The sequence below is a fragment of the Drosophila nasuta genome, chromosome 2R (assembly GCF_023558535.2).
Source record: "Drosophila nasuta strain 15112-1781.00 chromosome 2R, ASM2355853v1, whole genome shotgun sequence".
Classification (NCBI taxonomy): Eukaryota; Metazoa; Arthropoda; class Insecta; order Diptera; family Drosophilidae; genus Drosophila; species Drosophila nasuta.
Genome location: NC_083456.1, coordinates 3,664,741 through 3,683,771, shown reverse-complemented (window position 1 = coordinate 3,683,771; position 19,031 = coordinate 3,664,741). Strand labels below are relative to the sequence as shown.

At 35.3% G+C, this 19,031-nt stretch overlaps 1 protein-coding gene across 1 annotated transcript in view; it reads left to right on the top strand.

Annotated features, from left to right (window-relative positions):
- The window catches only part of LOC132787785 (maternal protein pumilio), a 191,538-nt gene that overhangs the window by 4,363 nt on the left and 168,144 nt on the right, over nucleotides 1–19,031 (top strand). The window contains 3 exon segments of the mRNA XM_060795084.1: nucleotides 2,246–2,565; nucleotides 2,567–2,795; nucleotides 2,833–3,123. Of these exon segments, the coding sequence (XP_060651067.1) occupies nucleotides 2,246–2,565; nucleotides 2,567–2,795; nucleotides 2,833–3,123 (840 nt within the window).

The following is a 19,031-nucleotide window of genomic DNA, read 5'->3' as shown; positions in this document are numbered from 1 at the left end:
TAAGCCACAAGTCATTTTTAAAAGTTAGGAAAAGTTTTGGCTAACATAGTTATTACAAAGTTATACATCACAAGTTGGGTATTTACAACATAAAGGGGTACTAGAAATTAGTAACTTCAAGAGATGGAAGAAGATTAAGTAGATTTAACTAAAACTTAAAAAAACAGAAATCAACAAGTTATGACTTCTGTTCCGGTGTTGTTCGTTTCATTGACATCATTTTATTACGAATAAAAAATGGTATATTTATTTAAAATGTTCAATTATATCTGATGCACATGAAAATTTAGATAAAATATGCTGCAGATTCTAAATAAGTAATTAGTTAAGAATTACTAACGAACTTAAAATAATTATCAATTATTTTGTAGATTAGATTAGTATTCCAAATTCACTTAAATACTTATAAACGTTTCAAATCTTTACATTTTTTTAAAACCGTCTCAATGATATGTGTTGTAATATATATCAGCCATTACATCCGAGACGATATAAGTAGACAAGTCCGTCTCTTAATCTGTTTGTTTGTCCGTATAAACACAATAAATCTTCATAGGAGTTATACACAAATAGATGTTCTTATAATTGATTTTTAATAATTTGATTACTATCGGAATTTATTGAAAAAACATACGTTTATGTAAGCTTATCAGACTGAACAGAAGATTAAATGTTAAATTTGTGCTGTTAAGTAATAACATCACTGTAGAATTAAAGCAACAAAAAAGCGAATTTTCTTTTTCTTAAAAGACAGTTTAACTAAAAATAAAAAACGCCCGTGAAATACCTTTTTTATTGGGAGGACCGTCACATGTAATGTAATGACATATAAAAACTTTCAACGCGTTTTACTCGAAACACGGTTTCTGTCCGACATTTCCTAGATATACTTATTTAGATCAAGATTTTGCTTGTCCAGAGGTTCACATTTACACCACTTGTGCCGAGTGCTACGGAAACACGGGTTACAGTTGTGTTACCCCTTAATAACAGTTTAAAATTACATTTATAATATTTAAAAACATTATCATTAACATTAACATTAAATCATGTTCGCTTGCAATATAATCCTAAAAAGTGAAAACTAAATCACAGGTCATCGATGTATTGAAACATTGATTTTAGCGAAACCCAAAATATTATTTTAATACAAGGAATGAGGCAATTATAAAGTTCGACAATTGTTGTTTATCATAATAAATATATTCAATTAATAGTGAATTTGTATTGTTTTCTGCACTTCTTGTGCAAAGGATTATTAGAAGACGAATATATTATATATAAATTTTCTAGCTAATACATAAGTAGTTTTAACCTTTAAACACGTCAGAGAAAGACCAATACCACTAGAAAAGTTGCTCTGTTTTTAGCATTTATAATTTTTGTGTATTTTTATACCCGCTACCCATAGGGTAGAAGGGTATTATAACTTTGTGCCGGCAGGAAAAGTATGTAGCATGAAGAAGGCATCTCCGACCCTATAAAGTATGTATATTCTTGATCAACATCAATAACCGAGACAATCTAGCCATATCTGTCTGTCCGTATGACACACTGGATCTCAGAGACTATAAGAGATAGATATTATTTTTTCGACAGCTTTTGTCATGTTTGCACGCAGATCAAGTTTGTTTCAAAATTTTGCCATAACAAACCTAATTTAATTTAAGCGTAATTTTAATTTTGGTATATACAATAATAACTATAGTAGTTATAATTCCTGAAAATTTGGTTGCGATCAGATAAAAATTGTGGAAGTTATTAAAGAAATACTTTTGTATGGGCAAAAACGCCTACTAGCGTTGGCTGACAATCTGGTATATTGTGCCGTCTATGGTATTTTTTGAATGATACTCTATATCGATATACCAAATACACAATTTGACATATCTTTAGTATTTTTGTAGTATTTTCGGTATATTTTGAAAATAATACCGGAATATTCTGCTTTTATTCAAAATGGGTAACGGGTATCTCACAGTCGAGCACACTCGCTTTATAACTTGTGTTTTAGTTGTATACATTTGAATTAAATGAATGTATTGTATGAGTATCTATAAAAACATATTATTACATTTGGCGCCTGTTCAATGTCCAAGCCAAAGTTAGAGGGTTAACCAAAGGCAAAGAAAAGTTGTATTATTTTAGTCATATTATGAGACAGATGATTATTGAAATTAACGATCTGAAGAAATAAACAAGAATTAACAATGAGCATGTATTTTCTATTTGATTGTCTCTTCAGAATCCGGATAAATGGAAATATAATCCGCCAATGAATCCAGCAAACGCTGCACCCGGCGCACCACCCGGTAATGGCAGCAATGGTGGACCCGGTGCAATTGGCACCATAGGCATGGGTGCTGGCAACGGTCTCGGCGGCATGGGAAATGTTGGAGCAAGCGGCGGCACCAATGGAGGGCTGCATCATCCATCGATGGCAGCTGCTGCTGCCAATATGGCTGCTATGCAGCAGGCGGCCGCTGTGGCCAAGCATAATCACATGATGTCGCAGGCAGCCGCTGCCGTTGCTGCCCAGCAGCATCCTCAGCAACAGAATAACCAGGGGACCGCCTCAACATCTCATGGGCGGTGGCAGTGGGTTGGGAAATGGGAATGGCCTTGGCGGGCTGAGCCAGCCGCATCCCAGTCAACAGCAGCAACAGCAACAACAACAACAGCAGCAACAGCAACAGCAACATCCAAGTCAGCAGCAAGCACAGCAGCAACAGCAACAAGGTCAGGGCCAGACACATCCCGGCCAGCATCAATACAACTCGAACCTGCTTAGCCATGTCATGAACAACCAAGTGGCTGCCGCTGTTGCCGCTGGTGCTGCTTTGGGGCCACATGCCGCCGTATGCACAGTCTCCGGCGACTAACAGTATGTACGATCATCATGCGGGTGCACTGCATCCAGGAATGAATGGAGGCATGCCAAAGCCACCACCACCATTAGGACCACCCGGTGGACCACAGGACTTCGTCTACATGGGTGGACAACCGCATGCCGCAGCTGCTGCTGCTGCAGCCGCTGCGATGGGAGCAGCTCTAATGCCGCCACAGAATCAATATATGAACAACTCGGCAGCAGCAGCTGCTGCTGCCAACCGGAATGCAGCGGTGAGTAGTTTAATCTATATTGAAATATGGATATGGGTTGTATTTGTGTCTTCGAAAGCTGGTGGCAGTTCATACCAGCAGATAGATAAGCTTTTTACCACTTTTCGGGCTAATCAATTAACATATCTGTCGCTGTTGTGCTTATCGTCTATGATTGATGATGATAAAATAGGCAATTGTGGTTCATTTATGAATAGCTATATGAGGATAGCACATTCCTCTGGATTTGCTGAAATTTGTGTTTTAATCTTGTAATGATGCATGTTGTTATCTTAAATTATGGCAAGCAAAGCAAAGTCCATCAGCATCAAGAAATTGTTTAATAGCTTCATTTTTAATTTACCTATAGGTATTTTTCAGTATACTTACAATTGCTAATACAATGTTGTCCGAAGTTGGTTAAATAAAACATCCATTTATAAGCAGTCTATACAAAAAATAACTTCTATAACAATAACAAAATGTAAGTTTTGCGTACCGATAAAATGTATCATCTACTTAGGTGTTTGTTTAGTCCCATAAACATAGTTGGAAAGTCAATTTAATTATTATTCCTAAAATACTCCCGATAACTCTTCTTTCTGTCGAGCTTAAGGGGTAACACGAAATCAAAATCATTTTTTTTTGTTTAGAAAACCGTTTTATAATCAATAAAAATCAAATTGGGCGGAAGAACTTTTTTTTTTATCTTCATTTTGAATTTAGTCACATGTAATGTAATCAAATATCAAAACTTAGCATGCAGCATTGCTCCGTTAACGTTCAGTGCGCTCGCGCTTGTTGAAGGGAAAGGTTGTATGCGGACGATTTTTTCCCTAAATTTTAACCCTTGTGCAAGGCAAAAATGTCAGATTGCAATTATATTATATATATTTATGATAGAATTAAAAACCTGAATAAAAAATGTAGTAATCAAAAACAAGGATTACTGTCAACTTCCAAACTATAAAAAATTAAATTATAAAAACATTTCAACTCTTTTTAATATAATGGAACAATTAAACCCTATGCACCATTTAAGGGTTAATCAAAAAGCACGACTGTCGATCCTTTGCACTCACTAGGCGGAGTCGTCTCACTCGCACTTCTTTTTTTTTTATTTGGACGTTGACGTACTAACGGCAGTACCATCAAGTGGCCCAGCGATACCATGCACGGGCTTGTTGACGCGCGGACAAAACAAAATAAATTTGTGAACAGCATTACACGAAAACCGCGAATAAATATTAAAAGACGCTGGACAGCTAATTAAATTAGATTAAAAATATGTTAGAATATATGTATAATAAGATAAATAACATTTAAATACTCGATAAATAAGCTAATAATAAGGTTTTAAGCAAAGGAATAGATTTACTAGAGCAAACTACGTTATTGAGATTATTATAGTTCACACACAGAATACGGAAGGGATTATGGCAAGCAAAGTTAGTAGATCTACGTGAAATTAAAAGAGGAAGAAAATTCCTAGTGATCCTGACAGGAACTGCAAAACTAATTTGACTTAACAGCTCCAAAGAGTCTATTTCACCATTAATTAGTCTCTGTATAAAAACAGCATCTTGCATAGTTCTACGGTCAGAAAGAGAAGGAAGGTTTAGTAATAAAAGTCTACTGCGATACGGTGGTAATCTAATATTAGGATTCCAATTTAAACTACGAAGAGCAAATAATAAGAATTGTTTCTGCACCGATTCAATCCTATCTTGATAAATCCTATATTGGGGATTCCAGACAAGAGATCCGTACTCAAGGATAGGACGAACCAGTGAGACGTACAAAGTCTTAGTGATGTAGGGATCACCAGCGTTCGACCAGCGTTTTATGAATCCCAGAACACCCATGGCCCTATTTACAGCAGACAGAATATGTTTATCAAATTTTAGTTTTGCATCAAGCAAAACCCCTAAGTCATTCACACCTTCAATTCGCTCAAGAGGAGTATCATATAACATATAGTTATTTAACTGGGAAGAACCCCTACAAAAGGTCATAAACTTACACTTATTGCAGTTGAGATGTAACACATTTACTCTGCACCAAGATTCTAAACGATTAAGGTCACATTGTAACAGTGAGCTCGCAAGACTATCATTAAATGTCAGGCAAAGCTTAACGTCATCGGCGTACATAAGTACACGGGGATGCTCAATAACAGAAGGAAGATCATTTATGAACAAAGTGAACAATAGAGGATCCAAATGACTACCCTGGCTATGAGGAAACCCTAAAACATTGAGCTTATACAGTAAGAGGTGATGGTTAACAGAGTCAAAAGCCTTACTAAAATCGGTGTAAATGACATCCGTTTGCATTTTATTCTCGAATCCTTTAATTACAATAGAAGAGAACTCCAATAAGTTAGTAGAAGTGGATCTAGACTTCACAAACCCATGTTGGTAAGGTGAAATTATAGATTTACACAGATGTTGCAGTTGAGAAGTTATAATTTTTTGAAATGCTTTCGGAATCGCAGATAATTTAGATATACCGCGATAATTTTGAACTTTAGATTTGCTTCCTTTTTTTAGGATAGGTATAATGAATGATTTTTCCAAATTTTAGGAAAAGAACATGAGTTAACGGATAATTAAAACAATTTAAGAAGCGGTTTACAGATACTACCAGCACAATACCTTAGCACACAACTAGGTACTCCATCCGGACCTGCCGAAAAAACAGGTTTTATAGCCAATAGTTCCGTTAAAATAGAGCTTTCAGTAATTAAAGGACCAAAAATACAATTAGATGAATTTAACTGATAAGGATAAGAAAAGGAATTTTGAGAACTTGGGACAGAATATGTCGTTTGGAAAAAGTCCGCAAATAAATCGGCAACATCATGACCATTAGATACTGTCATATTCTCCAATGACATAAATGCTGGTGAAGACGCGGATCTACGCTTCGAGTTAACGAAGTAACGAAGTATAGTTAACGGACAAACTGTTGCCGACGAGACTACCTTGTTATATTGTATATACTAAAATTATACCAAATGGTATATTTGTTATATCGATATAGTACCACATTTAAAATATACCATAGACCAGATTGTCGGCCAAAGCCGAAATTAGAAATCATAAATACTATAGTTATTTTTGTATACACCAAGCTGTAGCTTTAAAATTACGCTTGTTATTCGAAGTTTTTTGATTTGCGGGGGCGGAAGTGGGCGTTGCAAAAATTTAAAACAAACATGATCTGCGTGTTATAAATAACCTATGGGTAGCGGCTATGAAAAGTGCTTCCAAATAAAATATGGGTTACAGTGGTGCCTTAAAGCCCTAAAGCTGAAATTTAGATAATCAAATTAGCAGCACATTGAGTTTATACATTTTAATTTAAAAGTTTATCGCCAGTAAGTTTGCTGAGTTCATTAAAGATTGTTGTTCTTTAAGTTGTAGGTTTGGTTAATCAATATTATGGTGTTGTTATTCGTTTGTTAGCTTTTATGGTCCGTTGTACAACACTCCGAGTATCCTACCCTCAAAATAGTGAAGTTGTAAATGGCAAAGCATTTTTCTCTCTTGTTTTCGCTTTTGCCCTCAAGTTTTTTCCTTTAAATCTTTCATATTTTTCCATCCACAAATTGATGTGTGAAATTATATTTTAGTGTGTGTGGCGAATGAAATTTTTTATATCTTTCGATTTTATTATTGTCTTTGGGCATTTCAAAGCTTGTAAATTGCAGGAGCATAGTAACCATCGTATAACCTTAATGGATAAAACTTGTTTTAGATGTTGTTTATAGCTAGTAATAAACTTATGAAGTCGTCTAAGTCTAAGTTGTTATATTCTGTCCCCATTGATAAATAGAATCTTATAGTTTTGAAGGCAGAAGAAAATCAGTTTGGAATATACCCTATAATTTTGTTTTATAAATTTCGGTAAACATATATTTTCAATTGAACTTTAAAGTATATTAGTTATGAAGTGTCTTACATTTTGAAAGTAAAAATATTTTTCCAAGAATTCTTTTTTTTCTATTCAATTGTATATGCGCAACTTTAGAGGTTATATAAATATAATATTTGGTTATTCTACTGAGAGATAATTTCTTGCATTAACGTTATTTTGCCTCTCGCTATTGTACAGAATTCTTCATATTGCAGTCTTTAGTTCTCTGTTCCGCTAAAAATTGCATTCCGGTTATAATTTTCTACCTTATAAGCTTACATTGTACATAGTACACATACAAAAAGCACAGAGAACGAGAAAAAGAGAAGCCAAGTCTGCGGAGGTATTTATACTTTGTACGTAGAAACAACTCGCAGTTATAAATAAAAAGAATTTAATACTCGACTTGGACTTAATGAGCTCTTGCGCCAGCTCAACTCGCTTTTCTTTACTTCGTCTTCTTCTTGATGTTGCCTGTCTGTTGTAGTTGTTCTTTTTCTCTTGCTATGCTTCTTCTGTTGATGTTATGACACAAATGTTAATGGAAAAAACAATTTTAACTAGAGAATTTCACTCCCTGAAGTTTCTGCTTTACATTTGGCATGCGACGTTAAGCGACTTTTCCTTCCGAAAGAGGCAAAACAAAGAATTAGTTGGTAACTGGTCAGTTGGCCAGGTGCGATTTCAGACTTACAGAACCACAGGTGAAATACATTGGCGGCATTTTCTTTTCAACTCATTCACAATCAATTGATGCAGCCTGTAATAGTACGATTATTTAATTTTGTGGAATTTCCTTACGTATAGTTCGTCAGTTCAATATGATCTGCAGAAAATAATTATTTTAGAAGATTGAAAAGAAACCAAAATTTTGATTTTAGCTAGAATCAGTGAAGAAATATTTAAGTGCATTCAATAAATATGTTGTTGTGTAATTAATTGAATTTTATAATGAATATGTAATTAAGAAACAAAACATAGTTTTACCACTGGCACTATATTTCACAATTTTTGAGACTACTAGTCTCGTTTTAAAGTCGATTGTTAGAGCATTTCGTGTTCGACTTTGGCGTGATGCATTCCGTTTCCAAATAGTATCCCTTTTACTCCCATTATTGTTAGCTGGTCGCTACCTTTTTTGTTGCAACAACTTCCTTTTGCGCTACAGCAACGCAATACAAAACAAATTTATTGCAATTATGCCAGGATAGCAGCAGGACCACATAGACAGAGTAGTACAATAAAAGAGTGAGCGAGACAGATTAAAGTGTGTATGTGTATGTGCAGCTGCTTTAGCTTGAGCTTTTGTTATGCTGCTGTCGTTGTTACTCCACTTTATTTTTATTTTTTTTCTTTTCTCTTTTTTTTTAGCGCTTTGTCTTTGTATTCTGTGCATGTATGTGTTTGACAAGGACAGGCCCCAACAATTTTCATCTTTTCAACACTATTACTAGGGCCTCGGTTCTTCCTCTGGTTCCCCGCTATTTTCTTTAGTTCAGCCCCAACGTGCGTTTGCTCTCGTTGCTAGTGATGTCGTAGGTCATTGATTTGCGCTTAACTGTGCGGCGGTCCCGGCAGATGCCCCAGCTATGGGCTGCAAGCACAGTCTACTGTGCACGTCTGTGGCGCTTTGTTTCAGTTTCAGGTTTTGTTATTGTTGTTGTCGCAGTGTTGCTGTTGTATCGTTGCATGTGGCGCGTTCGCAATTTATGGTTGCATTCGCTCTGTTTCCATGCTCTTCCGAATGTATACTTATTACTTTTTTTTTATTTGCGCTACTTCTTGCATTTGCTTTCTGTCTGTTCTTACTGTTTTCGTTGTTGTTGTTGTTGTAATTGTCGTTCTGTTTTTGCACGCTATGCATTGTGCTTACTCTTCTCATTTTGCTATTTCTTTTTCTTTTCCTTACTGGGGCTTTTTTGCGTAATCTGTGTGCGTGTGTGTGAGTACGGTGTCTGATTTTGAGCGCAGCTTTTATTTTATTGTCATTGCTTGTTGTTGTTTTTGTTGGTTGCCTGCTGCTAATGGTGTCTGATTTTTGGTTTGTTTACGAGCTTTTTTGGAATATTTGCAATATTCTTGACCAGGATTTCGTTTTTAAATTTATTGAATTATAAATAGGACATTAAATTTCAATTATTTTCAATTGCTGATTCCAATGAAACTGGAGTGTGGCCTTGCTTATATGTAAATCAGTACGGAAAAGGGAAAGAAACTTTGGATAACTTGTAAAAAAGTCAGTAATCAAATCATTCCAAAAAGTTCAAATGAGTGATGGCAGTTGTATTATTTACATTCCTTGTTTTTGTTTTTTTAGCTTTTTGCTGTTTGATGAGTTCGACTTTCTTTTCTCCTCAATAATCTATCGCTCCCATCAAATATGAACCGATGATTTTATATTTTACTTTAGACTAACGTTGCGTTCAATCTATATAGAAGCTGCTAATTTTGTACTTATTGCAAAGACAGACTTATCATAAACTATTTAAAAACGATAATTACATAGTTATCTATCGATAGTACACCCGATAGTTCAGTTTGAATTTAGTGTATTTGTTAGGTTTGAAATTATCATCATTAGGCTTGTTAACTTTATTACTTTTGTGCTAGAGTAGAACAATTAGCTGCCATTGTTGTTGTTGATGGTAATGATTCTGTTACTGCTGCTGCTGTTGCACTTGTTCTTCTACTTAATTTCACACACTCTGAATGTTCATTTTCGTTCCATGCACATTTCCTCCCTCCTTCCATTAAGAGACTCGTCTGCGCGTTTTGTTTTTAATTGAGTCGCAGTCAACGCTAACGGTGGCGACGGCGCTGTTTCTGTGTTTCTTTGGCTTGCCGCGTTTGCCAATTAGCGAAAATGTTTGCCTGCTGCCTGCAATTTTTCAACACAACAGCACGAGTCTAAAGAATACAGAACGCGCTCTCCTTAGAATAATGTACTCGATGGCGATGATGATTATGATTGTTAATATGTTGGTTTCTGATGCAAACGCTGTCGGCTGCGAATTGTACTCTAACATTGTTGTGATTGATTTGCATTTCACGTTTAGCCCTCAAGCGTCACTTTGATATATTTTCATTATTTGTGCTCTGATAACAATACTCATACATGCAAAATTCGTTCTAAGCTCTAAGCTTTGTGTGCGACTCTCGGTCTATCTATAAACAATTAATCGGTATTAATTAAATAAACATTTTAAATGCAGCGTCAAATTGCTTGACAAATTAATTTGTTATTAGTTTTGCCGCCTGCTGCTCTTTGCGACTCGTGAGTGAAATGATTTTAATTGCCCGCCACTGTTTACTACTGAACATGCTTTCGATGGTGAGGTTTATTAGCTGACTCACTCGGTTGATGCTCACATACTATATAGTTAACAACAATTTCATGAGATGCACTCTTCTTCGTCTTGATTTTGGAAACACGAAACAGCTGCTTGATACAATTGAAGCTCACAAAACATACACTGCTGCAAACCGATGCCATATGTGTGAGAGCAACGCTCTCATTCTCTTTCTGTGCCCACACATTGATAGCGTCAGCTAAGCCTCGCTCAAATTACGTAAAACTATGCCAAATGAGGCTTAACGTACACACACATACAAACATATGCGCACTGATATACTGAGTATACAACAAGCGGCGCTTCGCTTTACCCACGTGTGGTTAAAGGGGGCTGCGCCCGGCTTTAAAGCTTTGACGCTGCTGTGCTCTCATCGTCACTGCGTCACTGCTCGCTCAGTCTATCTAAACAGCATAAATTGCTACTTATTATCTATGTATGTATGCACATAAATTTGTATGTACATGTGTTATGTATTATCGCCGCGAGCAACAGCTGCTACAACGTTGCTGCTCTCTTGTCTGTCTGTCTCTCGCGCTCACGCTCACGCTTGCTCTCGCACTTTTTTTTTACTCTCTTTGGCTTTTTGCAATTCGTCGAGTTTTCGCTTTTGCCGCGTAGAATTTTTAGTTTGGCCGCAACAGTTGACTCGTCTGCATGGTGAACGATTTTTACCAGGCAACCCCGCCTCCGCCACCGCCTTTGTCTATCCGTCCGTCTTTCTGTGGCGATCGTTAAGCACGTTTTTTTTTGTACTTTTGTACATATATTCATATGTATGTATTTGTATATACATAAGTGTTTCCACGCCGGTTGCGGGGCCAGAAGAGAGTGCAAACAATCGAGCGCGTGAAAAATTACCTCAAGCTTCGTATAAAGAAAAAATTAAATGTTGTAAATGCCTGCAATGTGTATATAAATACGATTGTGTGTGTGTGTGTTTTCTGTGTGAAAATCACAGCTGATGCTTGTCTATAATTGAAGCTGTTGAAAAGCTAAAATCAATACATCGAAATTCATATATAAATCATAAATATTCCACGATATAAATTTAGCACTACCACTACCAACAACAACAGCCAAAGAACTCTGTGTAACGTGTTTTTTGTGTGTGAGTGTGTGTTAGTTCCATTACGTTGGCTGTCTCTCACTCTCGCTCTCTGGATCGTCTCGGTTATTGTTGATTTCCAGCCTACTCATGATGCTACTTCACGACTTTATGTTGGATGCGCGCACTGCCGAGGATGTTGCACTAACACAGGAAATGGTAAAGAAAATGTAGCTGGCTTTTTCCTTCTCTCAGTCTCTCCCTTTCGCTTTAACATGTTCTTCTACTTTTGCTCGTTGCGTATCACTTTTGATTGATGTAAACAAGTGTATACGCATTGTTGATATATTGTCTTTAAGGACGGCTAACTTAAGTGTCTATACTAGAATGTGAAGAGATAACTAGGCGAAGTTGTTTGTACCCTTTGCTGTAAGGATAATAAATATCCTAGGATTAAGCTCTTTCTATGTGAAGAAACTATTTATGAGATATTTACAATGTGCTTCTAATTTCAGTGTTTATTATAAAAATTATGGAGACCACTTGATCAAGCAGTTTATAACCTTGCTGAAAGGATATTTAAAAGATTAGAGCAATCCAGGTTAAACTTATTTCGATGTTCAGAATCTGTTATCTTTTTTTTTTATCAAAGTAACCCATCATGTTAACAATTTAATTGCCCGCAGGTGCGAGCGGCACTTTGATTTGTTATTATCCGCTCTCTTTAATTAATTTTAATTTCTTTCTACATCATATAGCTTTTTATCACTTGCATTTTGAGATTCATTTTCATCTAATTACATTTTGGAGTAACAAAACCTTATCTGAAGGCGCTTTTTTAAAAAGCATAACCGTTAGGTAAAATAAATTCATCGATTGCCACATTTTTATATTGTTGACAAATTTGTTATGGAACTAATTTGTCAGTGTCATTTAGCAATTCACAACTCAAACTACGTCCGATGACTTAATCATTTTGATTAATCTCATAAATCGATTACTCTAATATTATACTCACACCAAATAGAATATATGTATTTAGTTCTCATAGCACTTCATTAGTTGAGCTACTTAAGCGGCCAAACTTTGTGTTTGGTTTGAGATACAAAACCCGAACTTGGCTTACGTAAGATGAAAATAAACTATAAAACATTTTCGCTAATGGTCAGAAATATGTATGTTTTTCTGCTCGTTGGGCTGTCTGCTCGACTACTGCTATTAGATAATAGCACAAATCTCTCTCCAAAATATGACCCCAACCACAAAAACCAGCGACTGGCAGCAATAGTAGCATCAGTAGCCGTGGTTTCAGTTCATTCAAAGTCTCTGCCCTGACTTTCATAGATAAAAATGCTTTGCGGTTCCCTATGCCCGGCCAATTGTTTTTATATGCATTTCACGTAGTTTAACCCTAACTGAAAACAGAAACAGAAAAAATAAGAACTCTGATGGGGACACTGCAGAGACAGGGAGAGAGAGAGAGAGATAGAGAGAGGGACAGAGAGGGATAGAACTAGAGAGAGAGATGGGTTAAACGGGCTCTCCATTGTACACAAATTTTATGCTATTTGCCTTCCTTTATTTTTATTTACTTTGCTCCCCTCTTGGTACTGGTTTCGCTTTTTTAAGGAATTTACATGAAAATATATATTTTCCGGTTTCAATTAAATGCAATGTGCACACATATATACCTACAATCCAATCTACATGCAAACATTTGTATGTCTGTCTATCGGGGTCTCCCTTGTACATCCAGTCTAGTCTATTTCACGGTTGATTACGTTGTTGTCATCATTTGTATCGCACCCTGATTAGCCAAATGTCTCTGAATGGGCGTGGTATGCAGCCACTGCCGATGACAACTAAAAACTATGAGAGCAGCAACAAATTGATCAATTCTAATTTATGGTCATCAGATACTTGAAACTCTTGGACGACAAATCTCAGATTCTCTTTTATTGTGATTATATTGACATTCCTCTTGAGCTTGGAATTTGTTCTTAATTGCAATTCAGAATTTTTCGAATTAAATGAAATATTCATTTGCATCCTAGGCGAAAGTAGGATTGTCTTTCGATATATTTGTTTCACTAGAATTGATTTATTAGATACATAAAATATTTATGCTAAAATGTTTCTCAAAGTTATTGAAACTTTGTTAAACTTTGTTATAATCGTTGCAATTATCAATATTATTTGATGCATTTTGGGCAGTGTGAGTAAAGGTTAATCTGCTAACTTTTAGCAATAACAGTCATTCAAGTTATTATGTAATGGACAACAACAATAGAATGAAACAACACCTTGATGATTCAAGTTGATTTAGCACATAGTATGAACCAGTTGTGAAAGTAGGTGTCGGAAATGTTTACTGCAATGGACAGTAAATCCTCAGAAGAATAAATCGAGAGGGTGGAGACTGGCAGAAATTTTCAACTGTAGTCAAACATCCGAAGACGACGACACTACCAACTTGTGGTCGGTGGCATGAGACGAGTTGTGCAAAATCTAATAAACACCACAATAAAATTGCCAATATTTTGGGTGTGCTATCTCTCTCTTTCTCCCCCCTAATCACCCTCACAATTCCATTTTATGGGGTTGTCACGTGGCTCAAGCTAACATTGTGGTATTGCAACTGTATAATTATACTCGCTACCCATAGGGTAGAGGGGTATTATAACTTTGTGCCGTCAGGAAATGTATGTAAGAGACTTAGGGAGGAAAATCCGTCCCTATAAAGAATATATATTCTTGATCAGCGTCAACAGCCAGGCGATCTAGCTATGTCCGTCTGTCCGTATGAACATATAGATCTCAGAGACTATAAGAAATATAGATATACACACTTTGCAATCGACATCACCTGAATTTTGGTATATACAATAATATAGTCTTTGTGATTCCTGAAAATTTGGTTGCGATCACATAAAAATTGTCGGTGCTATTTATTATGGGGTATATATGTATATAGTACACTATAGTATATGTTGAATGTAGTACCATTTGGTATATTTTTCAGTATTTTGGTGGTATATTGTTATATTTTGGAAATAATACCGCAATATTTTGCTTTCATTCAAAATGAGTAGTGGGTATCTCACAGTCGAGTAACTTTCTTGTTTGTTTAATATTGCAGTTGCATCCAGGGGGAAGTTCGTTGAAAACTTTTGCCTTTGAAACAAGTCAAGTGTTTTTGAATTGGCTCAAGAAATATCAAATTGATAGGAGAAAGAAAGAACAAGAAAATCTAAGTCAGCTGAATAACTTAACAATAGCAAAGGCAGTGAAGAAGAGTGAGACTTTACACAAACTAACTTCATTTGGTAATCAGTAATAAATAATAGGAAAACTTATGCAATTAATTTGCCGATAGAAAATGTTTATATTGATAATAATTTATGCTGCTTTCCATATATAAAATATTTTGCATTAAAGCTCTAAATTTAAAAATTTAGCTGTTCCATATGAAAGTAAAGAATTTTGCAATTGTCGACATGTAGTATCTAACTTTATGATTACTAGTTAATTAAATAAAGGTTCTTAAGAAATAATTTTTGTTGTTTATTATATTTCAATGTAAAACTGCATAAATATATGATTACCCATAGATTTTTAACAATGAGGTAATAATTAGAACAGTTGAAAATTCGATTCCGTCAACTTTTCTCTGTATTTTCGCACACTTGTTTTTTCATTTCATTCACTTTCTTTGCCTCCTATCTTTCATCAGCTATTCGTAATTCATAAATTTGATTTCATTCTCTCTCGAAGTAATCGCTTTTAGTTGCTGTTGTTCTTATTATTTATGTAGCTTGTTACAACTGAACATTATCTTGATTGTGCTATGACATGCCACGCCCACATTTGCACGTACCTTTCCTGGGCTTCCGGCAGAACTATCGGACTGTCAGGCATTAGGAGTCACATTTGTTGCTGACTACAGGAATTCTCGTTGCTTTTGTCGCTTGCTTTGCTTTATTGCTTTACTTTTCATTTTATTTTTGTTCCTTTATTTTCACTTTGTGTGCCCCGAATGACACGCAAAAGGTCTTTGCACCTGATGACGACAAAAAGGTGGCAACAAATTCTGAACTCAACGAACTCGAGCAGAAAAACTCTTTGAGCGCCTCGGGCATTGAATAACTCTTCAAACGCGCTTGGTCGAAATTTCAATGTTTGTTGCCATGCATTTTTAACTATTGCTTTTGTTTTATATATAGCCAATTTGTTGGGGTTTGTTGTTCCCATTTTTTAATATATTCATTACATACGGATGCCTTGTAAGCGCCGGGTAAAATATGTCGAAATATTTTGTGCTATTCAGTAGTTAAACTTGCCTCATATTGTTTGCTCTTCTTTGAAATTGTAAAATTCGGTGACGGATAATGATTAAGTGATATCAGACAATATACATATATGTTATTATTCAAATTGATTTTGTCTACAATTTTCTTTTGGTCAAAACTAAATTTATTCATATTCTAGTTTGAGGAGCGATAATTATTTGAATCATAGAGCATCTAAAAGCCGTTGATTTTTGACGGATCCTTCTTTTTTTATTTCAGTTGTTAAACTTGTAATAAAATTCAAAGTCAACCGCTTTGCGTGCGCAAAATATGGCCACATTTTAATGTTGTGTTATGTGCAAACATATTTTTTGTTTTTCATTTATACTTCTTTGACCATTGTTATTGTTGTCTACTATATATGTCAAGTGCATTGTTTGCTTTTTGTAAGATATGATTTTGTGTTTGCTGAGATGCCTCTTTGAATCGCCCATTGCATTCTTTTTGCTTATTAACCGAAAACTTGTTAAGGTTTTTCGCTTGTTGCGAAAGGGTTGTCTAAGTTAAGGGTATAATTTAGTTGTAAAAATTTGAATGGAACTGGCATGAAGGTTGGTAGTTAAAGAGACACATGAAATAGTAACTACTTTACTGAGGCATTGTCTAATTATTTTAATATTTACTCAATTTATGACTACAATAAGAAGGATTTTTATGTATCAAGTTAATAAATGTTAACTGAAGATCGGTTAAAGAATTACAAGAAAGTTGTTACCCGATAAAATTGTTCTCAATTTCATTTGCTTTTCCTCATTATAATCAATAAAACATCAGAAAAGTTTCGTATTTAATTTTGATTATTCATCAACCAGTTTTTACCACACATTCTCTTCAAATTCATTGTTAACTTTTAACAAAGAGTAATAGCATAACAAATATAAATAGTTAGACTACAATAAACTTCAAGAACCGGCCTACTTAAAGACAACAACGATAACAATATCACATTAAATTTAAATAAAAAAAAAATTATTTTTAACTGGTTTCTTTTTTTACATTTTGTTGTTATTTTATTTGTTTTGTTTTTTTTTTAATTCGATATTTCGGTGGTTTTTGTTGCCCAACGAGCCTATTTCACCCTCTTCTTTTTCTCGCGCTCTCTCGCTCTCCCTCATTTGCTCTCTCGTTTTGCATTGTTCTCGCTCTTTTGCGTTCTTTTGCTATGTTTTTCTTCGTTTATGTTTGTGCGTCTCGTCGTCGTTTTGCTTTGTACACGTTCTTCGTCATTTTGTTGTCTTTGCTTATATCTGTCTCTCACGCATGTTTTTGGGGCCGGTTTATTTGCCGAGGTGTTGTTGTTGTTGTTGCTCTCTTTCGTTCTCAAACACCCTCTGACACCCGTTTCTCGCTACACCTAACACTCTTTATTCCATTGCTTGGTAATGGTGTGTGTGTGTGTGCGTCTGTGTGTGAGTGTATGTGCATGTGTGAGCGCAGTTGTCGTTGTCTCTTCACAGTCAAGGACAAGTTAATGAACGATTTGGCTTTTGTAATTCTTTTGAGCTGTTTTTCCTTTCAAGGGCTGATGGAATAAGGGAAGGAAGAAGGGGGGTGTGGCATACACTCACGTATGTACATGCTTAGAATACATGTTTGTATATAAACATGTGTATAATTTTTTTTGGATTTTTCTTCTCACTGATTTTGTTGTTGTGTTGACTCATTTCGTTGTCTCTGTCTGCGATGGCTCTAAATTTCTTCTTTTTTCTTTTCATTCGTCTTGTTGCTTATTAATTAAAATTATTTATGCAAATTATTTTCATTACTTTTTTTTTCATTTTGTTGGGGGCTGTTGAATGAAGAGCCGCCAAAAATGCAAAATCATCAAATTTGTATTTCCGCATTTAGCTTCTGGAGAATACCCTGAAAAAAATTCGTTGATGAAGGTGTGATAAGCTAGTTTAAACATTGAACTTATTAAATGTTGATAGAGTATTTGCTGGTCGTAGTCTTAAATGAGCTTTTTGATTCTTTTTTGTCGATTTATTTTGCTGGGCGCCGCAATTTATTTATTGTTCTATTTTATTCACAAAAAAAAAAGAAAAACGCATTGCAAGTTTTGATTTATTTTGTTTTCTTTTGAAGTGCAATTGAGTTAAATAAATTAATAATATTTTTGCGTTAAATTCATTCAATATTTCTGCTGTCTTCTTGGGGTGACCCACATTGCGTATACGCCCAGCAAACCGTTTCAGCTAGCTGTGCTTTGTTTATATTTGTGTCTGGGTATAATTGGTATTTTTTTTTAACACTATTGAGCTTGTTGCTGTTTAGACAATCTGTGTAACAGGCCAAGTTTGTGCAAGCAATTTTTGTTGGCGCTTTCACACTTTAAGCTGATTTGTAATTGTATTTACATTTACCTATTGTGAAGTTTACTTGACGAGTACATACTAAGGTATTGTCATACATACAAAGTAGTATTGCATTATTAGAGTATTTATATTATTAATTATAATTTGTAGAAATCTAAATTATGTTTTTGAAGGGTATTTGGTAACTCTCAATTGGTATTAACTTTTGTGCGCACTTAAGCTAATATATAATTACTATCGATTTTTGTTTCATACCACAAATATTGGCAAACAAACAATTTTTCGGTTTGTGTGTGGTTCACTGTTTTTATTTATCCACTTGTAGTTGACCTTTTTGCAAATTTTATTGCAAGGTTGACGTTGCCTTCTTTTCGGTGAAAAGACTGTTGTAGGAAATTATATTCGTTAGAACGACGCGAAGACATTTAGAAATACATAGTTGAATAAAATTCCGTTCTACATTTTTTCACTTTTCAAACGGATTGAAATTCTTCTTCATTGCTGCACTCCAATTTGTTTTTAAATTTCTTCCATTGGAGGAATTGAAAAAGGAGAGAAGAGTGGAGCTGTGGGTTAACTGTTGACTGCTGCCTTTTCAATGATGGGATTATTAAATATTTAAAACGATGTTGCCAGTCGAGTGGCACGTGTCGCGTTGACGCATTATGACAACACACTCGCTTTGGGAAATTGTATGACGAAAAAATGTGTGTGGCATAAAAGTTAATTAGGCAAGTTTCCTGACTGTGGCGCACGTCGCGGACCCTCGAGATATGAGGAGGGAGGCTGCTTGTGTGCGGGTGTTTTGGGATATGGTGAAGCTTTAATGTTATAATATGATTTTCGAATTTGCATATTGTCAATTGCCCCTTACTTCATCTCGTTCTCTCAGTCACTCTCTCTGTCTCGGGAATAGTTCTGACTCTTTCTGTTAACTGATTAAAAC